This window comes from Chrysoperla carnea, chromosome 1, assembly GCF_905475395.1.
Source record: "Chrysoperla carnea chromosome 1, inChrCarn1.1, whole genome shotgun sequence".
In the NCBI taxonomy this organism is placed as follows: domain Eukaryota; kingdom Metazoa; phylum Arthropoda; class Insecta; order Neuroptera; family Chrysopidae; genus Chrysoperla; species Chrysoperla carnea.
In genome coordinates this window covers 60,622,079-60,636,215 of record NC_058337.1, presented here as the reverse complement: position 1 = coordinate 60,636,215, position 14,137 = coordinate 60,622,079, and the positions used below count along the sequence as shown (strand labels likewise).

At 28.2% G+C, this 14,137-nt stretch overlaps 1 protein-coding gene across 1 annotated transcript in view; it reads left to right on the top strand.

The window, feature by feature from the left end:
* LOC123306086 (growth hormone secretagogue receptor type 1) overlaps positions 1-14,137 on the top strand; it is a 184,988-nt gene that overhangs the window by 121,505 nt on the left and 49,346 nt on the right. The window contains exon 2 of the mRNA XM_044887963.1: positions 6,613-6,793. Within this exon, the coding sequence (XP_044743898.1) occupies positions 6,613-6,793 (181 nt within the window). The remainder of the gene's footprint in view (positions 1-6,612; positions 6,794-14,137) is intronic.

Below are 14,137 nucleotides of genomic sequence, written 5' to 3'. Positions count from 1 at the left end.
TAGCATATGCTATTTGCAAGTAAAAGTTACAAAAATTTAAAAACCCTCGACAAATTTTTCGGATACGAATGTTGCACTAGAAACATATCTAAAAACACTCTCCATTAAATTACCTTTTCCTTAAAGCCTTTTCCAAGCTGACTCTATTTTGAAGATCATCGAAAATTTTTTAGTTTTTAGGGTACGGAAACCTAAACTTGGACTTGAAATAAAGATCAGAACACTTTCCATTAAATAATCATTCATATGAAACAAAAAAATCAAAATCGGTTCATCCGTTTAGGCGCTACGATGCCGCAGACAGACAGACAGACACACACACAGCGGTCAAACTTATAACAACCCTTTTTTTACTTTATTATATTATAAATTATAAATATAATAAAGTATTGTGATCGAAAAAAAAAAAATCGATATCGGGGTTTCAATGGAAATACACGTTTTGAGGGTCCCTGATTCCAAAAAAGTTGGCGACACCAGTGAAACTTCGCATCAGGGTTTATATCAACAAGGTCCTAGGTTTGATATAACTCCCCCCTGGGACCCCTCTCTCTGTAGCCGTGGAGCCGGAGGGAGTGAAATCGTCAAAAGTGGTCAAATCAACCGTACCCAAAATTGATCAAATATTATTTAAAATGTCTTTTTAAGTAACTTTGGTAACTTGGTAATCTTTGTTTAACCTCACCCTTACCAAACTACATCCTTCTAAATATTATATTAAATCCAATAAATACCTAAGCTGGCTTCTCATTACGTTTTAAAATAATTCTTAAAATTGGCTGCTTTCAATAAAAATATTACAAGAATAATCAATTTTATAATATAATAAAGTCTTGTCCGATGTTTCGGACCGTTTATTTAGTTCGGCTGTTAAGTGATTATGATTATCTATTTCATATTGATGATTAACATATTCATATTGATGTGTGTGTTTGTTAATCCTTTTAAAAATTTTTGCATGTGCACATTTAAAAAAAATTTGGAGAATAAATCTTTATCAATAAAAATATTTTTCAAATTCCTTCCCAATCATTATGCTAGTTAAAAATGGAATAATATTCCAGGCCGGAAATATATTCTTTTTACTCGGAGTTTTAAAAATTATAATACTTATGAATGTAGATAGAAATAGAAAAAAAACTACAATTTATTGGTTTTTATATTTTTATTTAAACACAATGTTGAAATGTTTTTACTGTATAACATTTCAAAAGGTATCTGTTTATTTTTATACCATGTATATATGAAATATACATAGTATATTAAGTTTAGTCCCAAGTTTGTAACGCTTAAAAATACTGATGCTACGAAAAAAATTTGGGTATAGGTGTTCATAGAATCATCTAATAAGTCTATTTCCGGGTATCTGTCCGTCCATCCGTTTGTCCGTCCGTCTGTCCATATGTCCGCCTGTCCGTCTGTCCGTCTGTCTGCCAACACGATAACTCAAAAACGAAAAGAGATATCAGGCTGAAATATATGAATTTATAGCGTGCTCAGGATGTAAAAAATGAGGTCAAGGTCGTAAATGAGCAGCATGGGTCAATTGGGTCTTGGGTTTGTAGGACCCATCTTGTAAACCGTTAGAGATAGAACAAAAGTTTGTATATAGAACAAATGTAAAGAAGGTTCCTCATAGAAAAATAAACAACTTTTGTTTGAAACATTTTCTTGTAAACAGCACCGTTTACCCACAAGGGCGCTAATTAGGTGAAAAGTTTAAAGTATGTATTAATATACGAATATCAGTTATGTGTGTGTGGTCATTTAAGAGTGGATATCTTTCTTTATTTACGTGACGTCAAAAAACAAACGATTACGCCATCAACACTTATGTACATATATTTCAACAATTAACTCCGTCAATTGTTGGTTTTCACTTGTTTATTGTAAAATGGAAAAAATTCATATTTTTACTGTTAAAAACAACAGTACCTGTGCATTGTAAGTATAAATAACATGTACTTGCATAAAAAATGGTAGCTAAAACCACACTTGTTTTTCTTTTAACACAGTTTCATTTAACGAATTGAAATGATGACATTTACATAAACATTTTGTTTTTTTATATTTTGTTGATTTAAATTGTATTTAATATACAGTGTGAAACTGGTATCAGTGCAACAATATAAAGTTTATGCATGATCATGACACATTGACATAGATAAAAAAACTGCGAAAATATCCTTCTGAACTTGATAGAACTATCGAAAAATATAGAAGTAACTTGGAAATGTACATTTTTTTTACAAGCTTTAATTTAACTTGCAATGTTTGGATGTATGTATGTCTGTCGCGTTAAATCTTGTAACTTAATTTTAAACCAGTTTTTCTCCACTGATTGAGCTGAAATATTATTTACAGGTTAAGTTTGGATAACAATGTATGATTAACTAATAAATTTCACTCTGACGGGCACTCGTATGGTGAAGGGCACTCGTTTCATGAGTATCAAATGAAACGGTTCTTACGGAGAGAAAAATTTTAAAAATTGCCTGATAAAGTAAAAATACAACACTTTTCTATATTCCCATACAGAAAATTCGTAATAATAATTAAAAGTCAATTTGAACATTAATACCATACCATAGGGAAAGCAACACAATTGAGTGACGTTAGTATCTTTTTTTATCTAACTAGCTGACCCAGTGTCCCGAATAGTAGAATAAGTATTAAAAAAATAAAAATCGACTGTTATGCGGTACGAAGTTCGTCGGATCAGCTAGTTTGATATAAATAAATACCTTTATTAGTTTCAAACAAAAAATACTTTTTTAAGGACAAGCTTTTATTGTACTAAAAAGTAGAAAATAATAATTTTATTTCATTCATACATTACTGTTTCGCTAAGGCTATAAGTGCTTAATGAAACATATCTAGGCTGATTCAGAGCACCTCTTTTACCAATAGTCATGTATGATATTTTCATAAAAAATAGGAAATAATCATTTTTGTTAGTCAATCATGCATGGGTTACTTGTAAAAGAGGAGCTGAATCATCCTTGAAATGTTTCATTTAGCACCTATAACTTTTACGAAACAGTCATGTATGAGTGACTCATAGAAATTATTATTTTCCACTTTTTGTAGAAATTAATGGGTTTAGCAGTTTAAGCTAATAAGAAAACGGGAAATTTTCGTACCCACAAGTAGACACCACTAAGTATGTACCCTTTCCTTCGTAACTTAACTATTCTCAGCGAAAAAATATTGGGCCATAGTTTTTTGCCTGTTGATTTTATAGCTTTATGATGTTACCAGAGAGTTATTTATTATTGAATTATCTTGAAAATGAGATTAGGTAGAATGAATCACATGTATGTGTAAATATATTTTTCCCAAGCGGGAAATTAGTGTCCTAAACCCTTTTTTGTCGAACCTCAGAAAGTATCAATTAAAATAATTGATATACTTGCAAAACAAAATTACCATAGCCAAAATTTTCCGGTAGTAATGCAAAAACGTCTATACGTTTAAATACACGTGTGCGGTAAAATAGTTTTAAATCAATTTAAAATGGTTTTCTTGCTTTATAGATTTAAAAAAAAATAAATCAAAGACTAACATATAGTAAATTTCACTGATAAAATTTTTTCGAAAAAAAAAAAAAAAAAATCGAAATAAAATAAGTGTTATAATTAATCACGTACAAAAATTGTCTATTTAATATAACATTTCAATAAAAGTGTCTTATTGAACGGCAGTAATGTGCAAATATTTTTTTTTTACAAATTATATTTTACCAGTCATTAAATGCTGATGTTCTTTCTTTCAATTTTAATATCACAAATAATAAAATAAATTTTATATGATATTACATTATATTTGTAATCAGTTTAATAGATTAAAAAGAGGCCGCCCCCCTTATGTAATATAAATGTCATTTAATGATATCAAAAACTTCTGATTATACTGATCATTTCCAGTGAATGAAAAAAGGATATATTATATTCTATTATACACATCGAAATCTATATACAGTATTTATTGTAAAGTTTGGACAAAATTATTGAATCAAGTAAAAGTAATTGAGGCAGGTACAAGTTGTCTAAATAGAACTTTTTATGAGTTTTAGACGATACTTTCATTAATATATGCGATTTATAATAATACATAGCCTATAAATAAGCATATTTTTTTCTATATAAAATATTTACGCCTGTGGCAAATCGCTTATTACGCGCCTAGATTACCAAACGATTGGCGCGAGTGCTGTCTGGTTAAGAAAATTAGCCTTGTTACATAATAAAACATACCTTTAATAACACTTCAATATAGGTTTTACATGATAGAAACGCAAAATTTAACTGCTCAAATATATAGTATAGCAGCGTAAAGGGAATTAAAAAATTTTCATGCTTACGAGTGACATTAATAAGAATGAAAGATGAAAGCATTTACTAACATTGGATGGATAGACATTAGTTTACAAAAAATATGATTTCCTTTTACTTTAAACACTCTGTGTATTTTGTATTTTGTAGTTTTTTTTATTTTTTGATACATATAAAAAGCCAGTTACAGCCCCGTTCATAATTCCACTATCTGCTTATCAATCTAGTTATAAATACGAGACGTATAATATTCTATAAATAATAATTCCAATTACGTATTGGTTACCTATAGGGTGATCGAAAACACACCTGAAACCGGCTCGAAATATTCGTTTACATCATCTAATGGAAACATATTCATTAAAATATGGCAAACAGTTTTTTAGAACAAAAAAATACTTAATAAATAAATAAAATAGTTAGTTAATGATATTCGAGTAGCCTTATGAATTTACATTTTTTCTGAAAAATCGATCTAAAACCAATTTTTGGCGAAAAGCTGTCTTGGATACACAAAACTTGTGCGGCGAGCTCAAATAATTAATTCATTCCAGCATCTTCACTAGTGACAGGAATTGAGTAATTTGTGGATACAAAAACACGCAAATATGTCCGAATGGCTGAATTGGATTAAAACCTAGTTCTTCGTTTCGAAATTTCGCAAAATGTTTATTTTTAGTCAATATAATACCAAGAATAGTTACAAATAGTCCAATACAACTAAGCAGATATATTACAGCTTTTTGCAAGTCTTGGAGAATAAGCATGGTGTATGTTGAAACTGATATTTGGAAATATTTTAACTTCATATAACAATATAGATTTTCTTTATCAAACTGAAAGCATTATAAAAATTTTAAAAAAAAGTCATTAAAAAAATCACCTTTTCCTAATACACATTTCCCAATTAAATAATGATACATCTACAAAAACTATGAAACGATTTTGGTGTTATTGGCTATTTGACTTATAATTTATTTCGTATTTTGATCGTAGATATAGTCGTTAAGCGTTCTCTTTATATGTCAATCGTTTTTAGAGGCATTCTGTATACGATGAAATTCACATTTTATACTAGACATATTTAAAATGCGGTATTAGCTGTTTGATCTCCACAAATTAATAATACCAATCAATGATATTTTGTTTGACGGTAGGACATATGTCGTTCATTTGTGGTGCTCATTGCTACTGTTTTGTATTTTTTGTGAAGCTATTATAACGTAATGATAAATTGATTATATCACACATTTGTGTTTAATGTTGATGGATTTTAACACCAATTTTATTTTTTGTAACTCAAGGCGTTGTTTTATCATTTTTATCTACATTCATAGTTTTAGTGGGAGAAATCTGAATATATATTGCCAAATCACCTCCACCGATTTCACCAGAATGTGCTCTTTTTATCACGTAGATTTTCAGTTCTCTCTGAGGAACGCCATCATATAATGTATGTGAATGGAACTTTGAAAACTTTACAGGTTACTTTTATAAACGTGCTATTTTTTAAGTTCCTAGTAACAGCTTATAATTACGGTGCAAAATATTTAAATTTCACCTTCTCAACAATTATGGTTTATATGTTTAAAATAAGTACTGATTTGGATCACAAAAACCAATGTCTCACTTATAAATAAATAAATGAATAGTTATAACAAAATTCTATACTTTGTAACACTACAAGTGAAATTTACAAAATTTAAAAAACTCCCGACAAATTATTCGGGTACGGAAACCTAAACTCACACTTGAAACATATATAAGAACACTCTTCATTAAATTACATTTTCCTGAAAGTTTTTGAAGATCGTCGAGAAATTTTTTTTTTTTTTTTCGGGTACGGAATAGTAAACTCGCACTTAAAACAATCTCCGTTAAATTATCTTTCAAATGAAACCAACAAAATTAAAATCGGTTCTAAGACCACGTCTATAACAGAGGCCACCCATATCATTATTTTTTAACTTTATTTATTTCTTAAACTACATCCGAATTTACAATTAATTTTATGATGTGGATGGAGTTAGTTACTTCGTTCTTATCCAAGCAACGACAGTATGATCAATTTACACACTGCCCCTGCCTGCAACCTCTCAGTAACTGGGTACAGTAACTTTATTAAGCACAAAAAAATGGCACGCTCACATACTAAAAAGGATTTTCAGTTAAATTATACGATGCTTAGCTTAATTTTTGAAATGTTCCAAAAAAATAAAAAGGAAAATTACTCCATAAATTATAATTTTATTTTGATAATGTATTTAATTTGTTGCAGGTAAAGCAGTTCCTTTTGTTGAGCTTACAGTAGCTCACGCATCAGTATTAACCATATTGGCGATAAGTTTTGAACGTTATTATGCAATCTGTGAACCATTAAAAGCTGGTTATGTGTGTACAAAAACACGAGCATCATTAATATGTTTGCTTGCATGGTTTTTTGCTGCCGTCTTTACCAGGTAATTATTAATTGTTTATTCAATTTAGTAAATTATATATATTTTATATTAATTATTAATTAATTACTACCAATTAGTTTTTATTTTTCTTAATTAATTAATTGTTCTATATTGTATAGATTGCTTTTAATTAATTCACATTTTATTTTTCTTTGATATTCATGTTTTTTCTTATAATTTTCTTTCTAGTTAATAAATATTTCGTTACATTTACATTTTTTTAGTTATTATATGAATGTATATTGGAAATAAATATATTAAAGTATTTCATAGACTTAAAAAATATAATATTTTATGTTCCGAAGATTGAAATAAAAATCTTTGCAATTTTTAAATCAGTCGAGTTTTTTGTGAAAAAAATAAATAATATACTACAATTCTTAAATAACAATAGAGGTACCTACATAAAAATAGTCCAAAATTATAAAATTATGGCCATATTGTCCTGAAGACTTTCTCCAATAGACGTCAAAGAATCCTAACGAGTGGCTTTTTCTGTGCATCATTATATATTTGAAAAAAAACATTTGCTTCCATACAATCATTTCTTCATTCATTTTAGAGGAAATATAATCGTATCCTAGAACATCAATTGTACAAAACAATTTTCCGAGAGCAAAATCAAACCATGCTTACCCCATTGTATAGCCATCTTGTATTTTTACAGTAGTTTCATCTTAGAAAGTTTTTCAGGAGTTTTGAAAATGGGTGATTTTATAGATTTTGCTTTGCTATAGAGGTGCTCTTTTTGAATTTCCACTTTGCTACCTTATATCTTTGCCGCTCGCGCTGCGATACTGGAAAAATGGCGTTGAAAAGCAGCTTTTTGACAATGTCTACTTTTTGAGTCATTTAAAATTAAACCATAGAAATAGTTTCGGCGTAAATAAAGTGAAAGATTATATATTTTGATTAGAGTATTTAACGTTAAATAGTTTCTCGAAAGCTCATTTTTATGTTTTATTCAACACAAAAACTGATGAATTTACCACGGGAACTAAATTAATGCTTACTGCTTTCCAAATTACTTTAATAAGGCACTGAAAACATGCTCAAGAGGTTTTTACAGTTTCGTATACAGAGTTTTCAAAATATTTCAAATTAAATGCAAAAAAAAAAAAAAATTTTGAAAAAAACGAAAAAATTGTCTTTATCGTTAAATAACCCGAAAAAAACAAAAAAATAGTATAGACGGAAAAAATTTAGCTCTTTTTCCGCAGAATATTTACCTGACAAACTTTTTTTGTAATTTTATTATTTTTCAAATGATTTAACAATAAAGTCTTTTTTTTTTTTGTTTTTTCGAAAAAAAATTTTTGCATCTAAATTTCAAAATTTTTTTTCATTTTCAAGATTTTCAAGACTTTTTATAGTACTTTAGAAAGTTTACTAATTACTTATTTCAAAAAAACGTCCAACAACTCGGAAAGTATTGACTTTTCTAAATATACTTAAATGACACTTTTTGCTTAGATTTAATCACTCTATCCATTCCCGTTGCCATTTTCAACACATGTTTTTCTACCCCTTAGTAAGGGTGGTTACATTTTGCGACGCTCGCACGATGAACCTATTTAATTTATAAAAAAAATGGTCTGGGCATAAATTTTTTCTTATTTAATTTTGAATTTTTTCCTCGTAAAATGACTCGGAAAGAAGATATCTTCAAAAAACTGCTGCAAGAATACAAGGTATGAAAGTGGAAATTTGAAAAGAGCACATCAAAATCTATAAAATCACTCATTTTCAAAACTCCCGGAAAACTTCTCATGCAACCCTTTCTTTTTGAACCAATTGATTAGTGTACTACGCAATGATAGTAGAAAAGTAGTGAAAAATCATTCGCAAACGTATAAAGTGTATTTTGGTGCTTTAATCGATCCTTTTTTCGCAACTTTAAGCGTCGACTTAAGCAATACAAAAAGACTCAACCATTAATATACTTATAGACATCTTCTATACATCAAGTGAGAAGTCTTTTATATCTGTCTATTTCATTTGTTGCTTCTATGAAAAATGAGCCAAATTTTCAACTGTGGAGATTGTATTATTAGTGGCGAGCGAGCAGGTTTCTAATTTCGGATTAGACTCCCTTCTAAACTTGCCAAATAAACTTTTAAACAATTGCTAAATAAAGATAATTAATACAATATTCAGCACAAATTTTGTATAATTGAATAATTTTTCTATGGTAACTTTATTTTGTAAGTTAATGGATAATTTAAATAGAAAAATATAAGTGTTTTTGTACCATCTATTTTATAATCCAAACATAAAATATAAATGAAAATAAATAAGGCACAGAGCAAAGCCCAAGAAAGAAAGGAATTTTTATGATAATTTTATTCCAGATAAAATGTATATTTTTTCTTTATGAAAGAAATACGCGCGTACATATATATACTTTAGCTTTATACTACTCACTTTGTACATAACAATAATAATTTCCGTCACTTTTACCATTTTATATGAAACTAATATAAATTTTTTTATTATTTTGAATAAAATAACAGTAATATTGTTTTTTTTTTTACATTTTTTTTTACTCAGATGGTAAAAAACATTTTCTTTACGTATTTTTAGAAATTATCTTGAATGTATAAATGTTTTCAATTATAATTTTTATACATTAAATCAGTTTTTGATTTTTTGTGTACTATTGCCAGAAGCTCATAAATAATTTAGCAGAAAATTTCGATGAATTAATTTTTCACTTCAATAGCATGTCTTTTTTTCATTTCAATCGCATTTTCATTGATTATGCTTTGTTCAACCACTTTTTCATTTAAGAAAATTTTTGTAAATCAGGCGTTCTCTTTCACGCAATTTAGAACGTTTTCCAATCGATTACCTAAACGCCCCCCCCCCTCTTCTCTTTAAGAAAATAATTGTCTAAATTCAAAAATCGTTTTGTTTGACAGGGAAGCCGACGTTTTTACTTATTGAGCCTAAGTATAAGTTCTAGTTATTGAATTCATAATAATTAAAGAGTAAATGTGATAGCAATAAATATGACGGAAATTACAATTAATATATATATATTCAAATAAATATAAAATAACTAGTTTCCTTTATATTTTTAATAGGATGATTGTTATTATTGTTATGATTTCATTTATATTTATTTCCAATATACAAGAATATTGTTTAGAAAGCTGTTAAATCAACATACCCCTGTGTAATATAAGTCTAATATACGTCCTTCTTGATGTTTTTCATTGTACATAATGTAATAAAAAATATATATAAATAATCTTTGTACATACCACCAAAGCACCAATCATTTAATTATAACGCTGTACATATTAAGCCTACCGACCCTTACCCCACCAGCATATAAAAAAAACAAACAATTTTATTAATCATACCTAACCTACTAGTAAATAGCAATTTTTGTATGTATATACATAGTTTAATGTTTTTATTTCATACACAACTTTTGTTTGTCTATTTAAGACGGTTCTATACACCTGTTTCAATAGCGAGAAATCATTATTTGATTGCCGTGAAACTTTATAATCTTTTTAAGACTCCTCTTAAATATTCATTGGTGGAAAAAAATATTTATAAAGAAAAGCGGTTTTCCAGATAAGAATGGTTAAAGCTACATTTGAATTTTAAGCACTGCGACCCATATACCCATTACTTTATCGATTTGAAAGGATATGTTATATGTACTCATATTTTACGTGTCCTGGTTACTTTTATTTTTCGAAAATCCTGTTAATTTTGCCAATTTTTACTGTTCACATCCAGATATAGTGAAAGACGAAATAAAACCTAAGTGTAAACAATGAAAATTGTAAAATTAACAGGATTTTCGAAAAATCCAGGGCAGATAGAATATGAGTACCTATAACATATCCAAATTTGAAATGGATAGAGTAAAGGGTATATTCGCAGTGTTTGAAATACTATTGTAACTTTAACTATTCTTATCTGGAAAACCACATTTTTTTCCAACAACGAATGTTTAAGAGGAGTCTTACAAAAATTATAAAGTAAGTGATACAAATAATAATTCACGCCATTGAAGAATGTGTATAGACCGGTCTTCACATAGGATACCACATTCATATCACAATTAGTTTAGTTTATTGTTAAATGTTGTACACATCATTTGAATGATATTTGGATAAAAACTGCATGTTGAAATGATTTTTTCAATAAGATTTTGTGTACAAAATAATTGAAATATCTGATCCAAAGATTATACGAATAAGAAACTGTACTCCAATGTATACCAGATGTTTTTCAAAGAAAAGATATCAATTCCAGACATCAAAATTTACTCACAATGTTCCGAACAAAAATGGATATTTTCAACTTTTTCTGTTATTTAAAGTTTTGTTGTTATGAAGCCAGTTTTTCTTGGTTTCCAATTTGCTAGCAATAAAGCAAACTTTTCGAAAACTATTGGGATAATACAGTATATTTTTCAGAATGTTTCTTACATCAATTTACGTATCGACAGCTGCTACAGTTTAATAATAATTATGTACCATTAGAACATCGAATTGTGGAGTCTTTCGAAATGATAATTCAGTCACGTATATGCCGCGCTTAAGTTCGTAAAGAAAAGAAAAACACATATTGCATAAGTACTCATCAAAGTAAAGAATTAAACAAATAAACAAAATAATTTCATAAAAGTTTATTAAGTTCTTTTGCCTTTAACAGATTACGTTGTTTGACTGAAATTAGCGGCATTGTCCACGTGTCAAACATGGAATACCTTCTTTTTTACAACTTTTTCTATATTAAAATATAATCGAACCATCCCATTGAAATAAGATACATAAAACTTTGTAGATATTGTTAGTTTCGAGTATATGAAAGGGGAAATGTACAGGGCCGCAAGTATTTAAGTTGCGCCTTATATATATCGGGATCGGCTCTAACGATTTTGATGAAAATTCGTATACTGATAGTGTTTATATTAAGATTAAAGGCAAAATGGGGGAGAGTTGTCATAATCGCGTCATTTTACCTTAAACAGTCTGAACATTTAATTGATAAACTTTTTAAATTTATTCAAATTATAGAGTATCAAATTAAAGTATTGATTTCTCACTAAGTTTCCAAGCAAAACAAGTAATTCATTACTCTCCTAACTGATACTGAGGTATTTTGCATAAGGAACTGATTAACCTCCAAAATCGAAATTGATAATAAATAAAGTAAATAATACAGAAAAATACAAACAAAATTGGATTAAAATTGTAATTATTATTAATATATTCGTTGTATTAAAAGGTATCCAAAAAGTACCATATTGGCAATGTTGATAAACCAAGAATGTAATCCTATTAAATTTCATATTCATCATGCTTTTTAAATTTGTGATCAAAATTAACCTTGCTCTAATAGGTTTAAAGAATGTGAGTCCTGGTCCCGGAATTAAGCGCATAAGTGATAGCTTGCGAAAACTTGACATCACAGCTGAAAAGAATGACCCAAAATTAGTGGGTTTCAAAAAAATTCCAATAAAATCGAATAAAATTTGCCTGTATTATCAAAAAAATTGAATTTTTAACTTTATGACGTCATTAGAATCCAAAAAATCTAACTTTTCTCTATCACATCCAAATTTAATCCAATTTTGATCAACAAAGTGTGTAATCTTACTAAATTTGGGTCATACTTTTCAAATTTGTGATCAAAATTAACCTAGCTCTGATATTTTTCAAAAATGTAGAAACCTGGTCCGGAAATTAATCACATAAATGATAGCTAGCGCATTAATTAATCACATAAATTTGCCTGTATTATCAAAAAAATCGAATTTTTTAACTTTATGACTTTAATTAATGAGCGCCTTTTACATGATTTTTTACTAACTTTTTGTTTTATGTAAAAAACATACGTTTGGTTTTGCGCCTCTATTTTTATGCGTCGGTGGCGGGTGCCTCCTTTGCGATGCCCTAGTTACGGGCACTCTTCGTTACAAAATCTGCACAAATTGATTATCCATTTTTATTAAATCAGTAAATATTCCCAAATTTTGTTGATAAGAACCAAATAGTTATGACATTTATATATCACATGTATATCACCAAATATATATTAGAGAAAAAAGTATGGCACCCTATTTACATTTGCTCAGTGCAGATTTTGTACATGCAGATAAAATAGTTTGCAAACACTTTTTTTGTAGTGAAACCATTCAAATTTACTGAAGTGAATTCTCATTGATCAACCAGATAATTAACATACCAGATTAATTTAAAAAATTTTTAAAAATTTCCTCCGACAAATTTTTCGGGAGCGGATTCCTAAACTCGCACTCGAAATATATCTAAGAACACTCTCCATTAAATTACCTTTTTCCTTAAAGTCTATTACAAACAAAGCCGATTTTGAAGATCATCGCCAATTTCTTACTTTTTTCGGGTATAAACCCCTAATTTTGAACTTGTAACATAGCTTAAAACACTCTCTATTAAATTACCTTTCAAATGAAACACGAAAAAAAATCAAAATCGGGTCTTTCGTTTAGGCGCTACGTTGTCACTGACAGCCAGACAGACTGACACATAGCGGTCAATAAAAACCCTTTTTTTTAGTTCGAAGTTGAAAAAAAAAGACTGAATTAAACATGATGTAAAAATATTGTATGAGTGTGAAAGGGCTATAAACAAATTTTATGACATACTCTCATGAAAGTTTGTATATATATTGAAAATGTTCAATTTCCAAATTGTTTATCATTTTTAAATGACATTTATTTCAAAAATGATTTTTATCCAAACATTTTTCAAACAATCTAAGTAAATTGCATATAGCTGCATCTATCATATTTTATAGTTTTATATTTCATATAAAAAAACTTCTAAAACTTGAATCAAATTTAAAATTTTGTATTGAAACAAATTAATAACAAGTAAATTTGTGTAAACGCATGTTTTAGATTTTATTATCGTCTCAAGAATAAAATGTTTTAAATTTTATTATCGAGTAAATTTTTACTACTCTACATTTTAATCTAAATTATTTACTATATTACCGTTAAATGCATTTGAAGTTAGATACCTAAGTTGAAACGATAATTTGCACTTAACACTTACAGCTGTCATAATAGTGCCTTGTGCATATATTAAAATATTTTTATTTGATTGGATACTTCATATTGGTAAGCGTGAAAATGCTTTTTTCCGAAGGCTACGTTTTATTTTTAAAATTGATCACTTTTTAATGAAAAATAGTTTGAAAATTCAGTTAATGTCTTAAAAATATTGCAAATAAAAGTTGCTGATTTCAAAATGAAACATTTTATAGTTACATCGAATTTTACTTTTAGATTCTTATAGTCAAGTTAATCGACTATAAGGACTCGCAAATGAC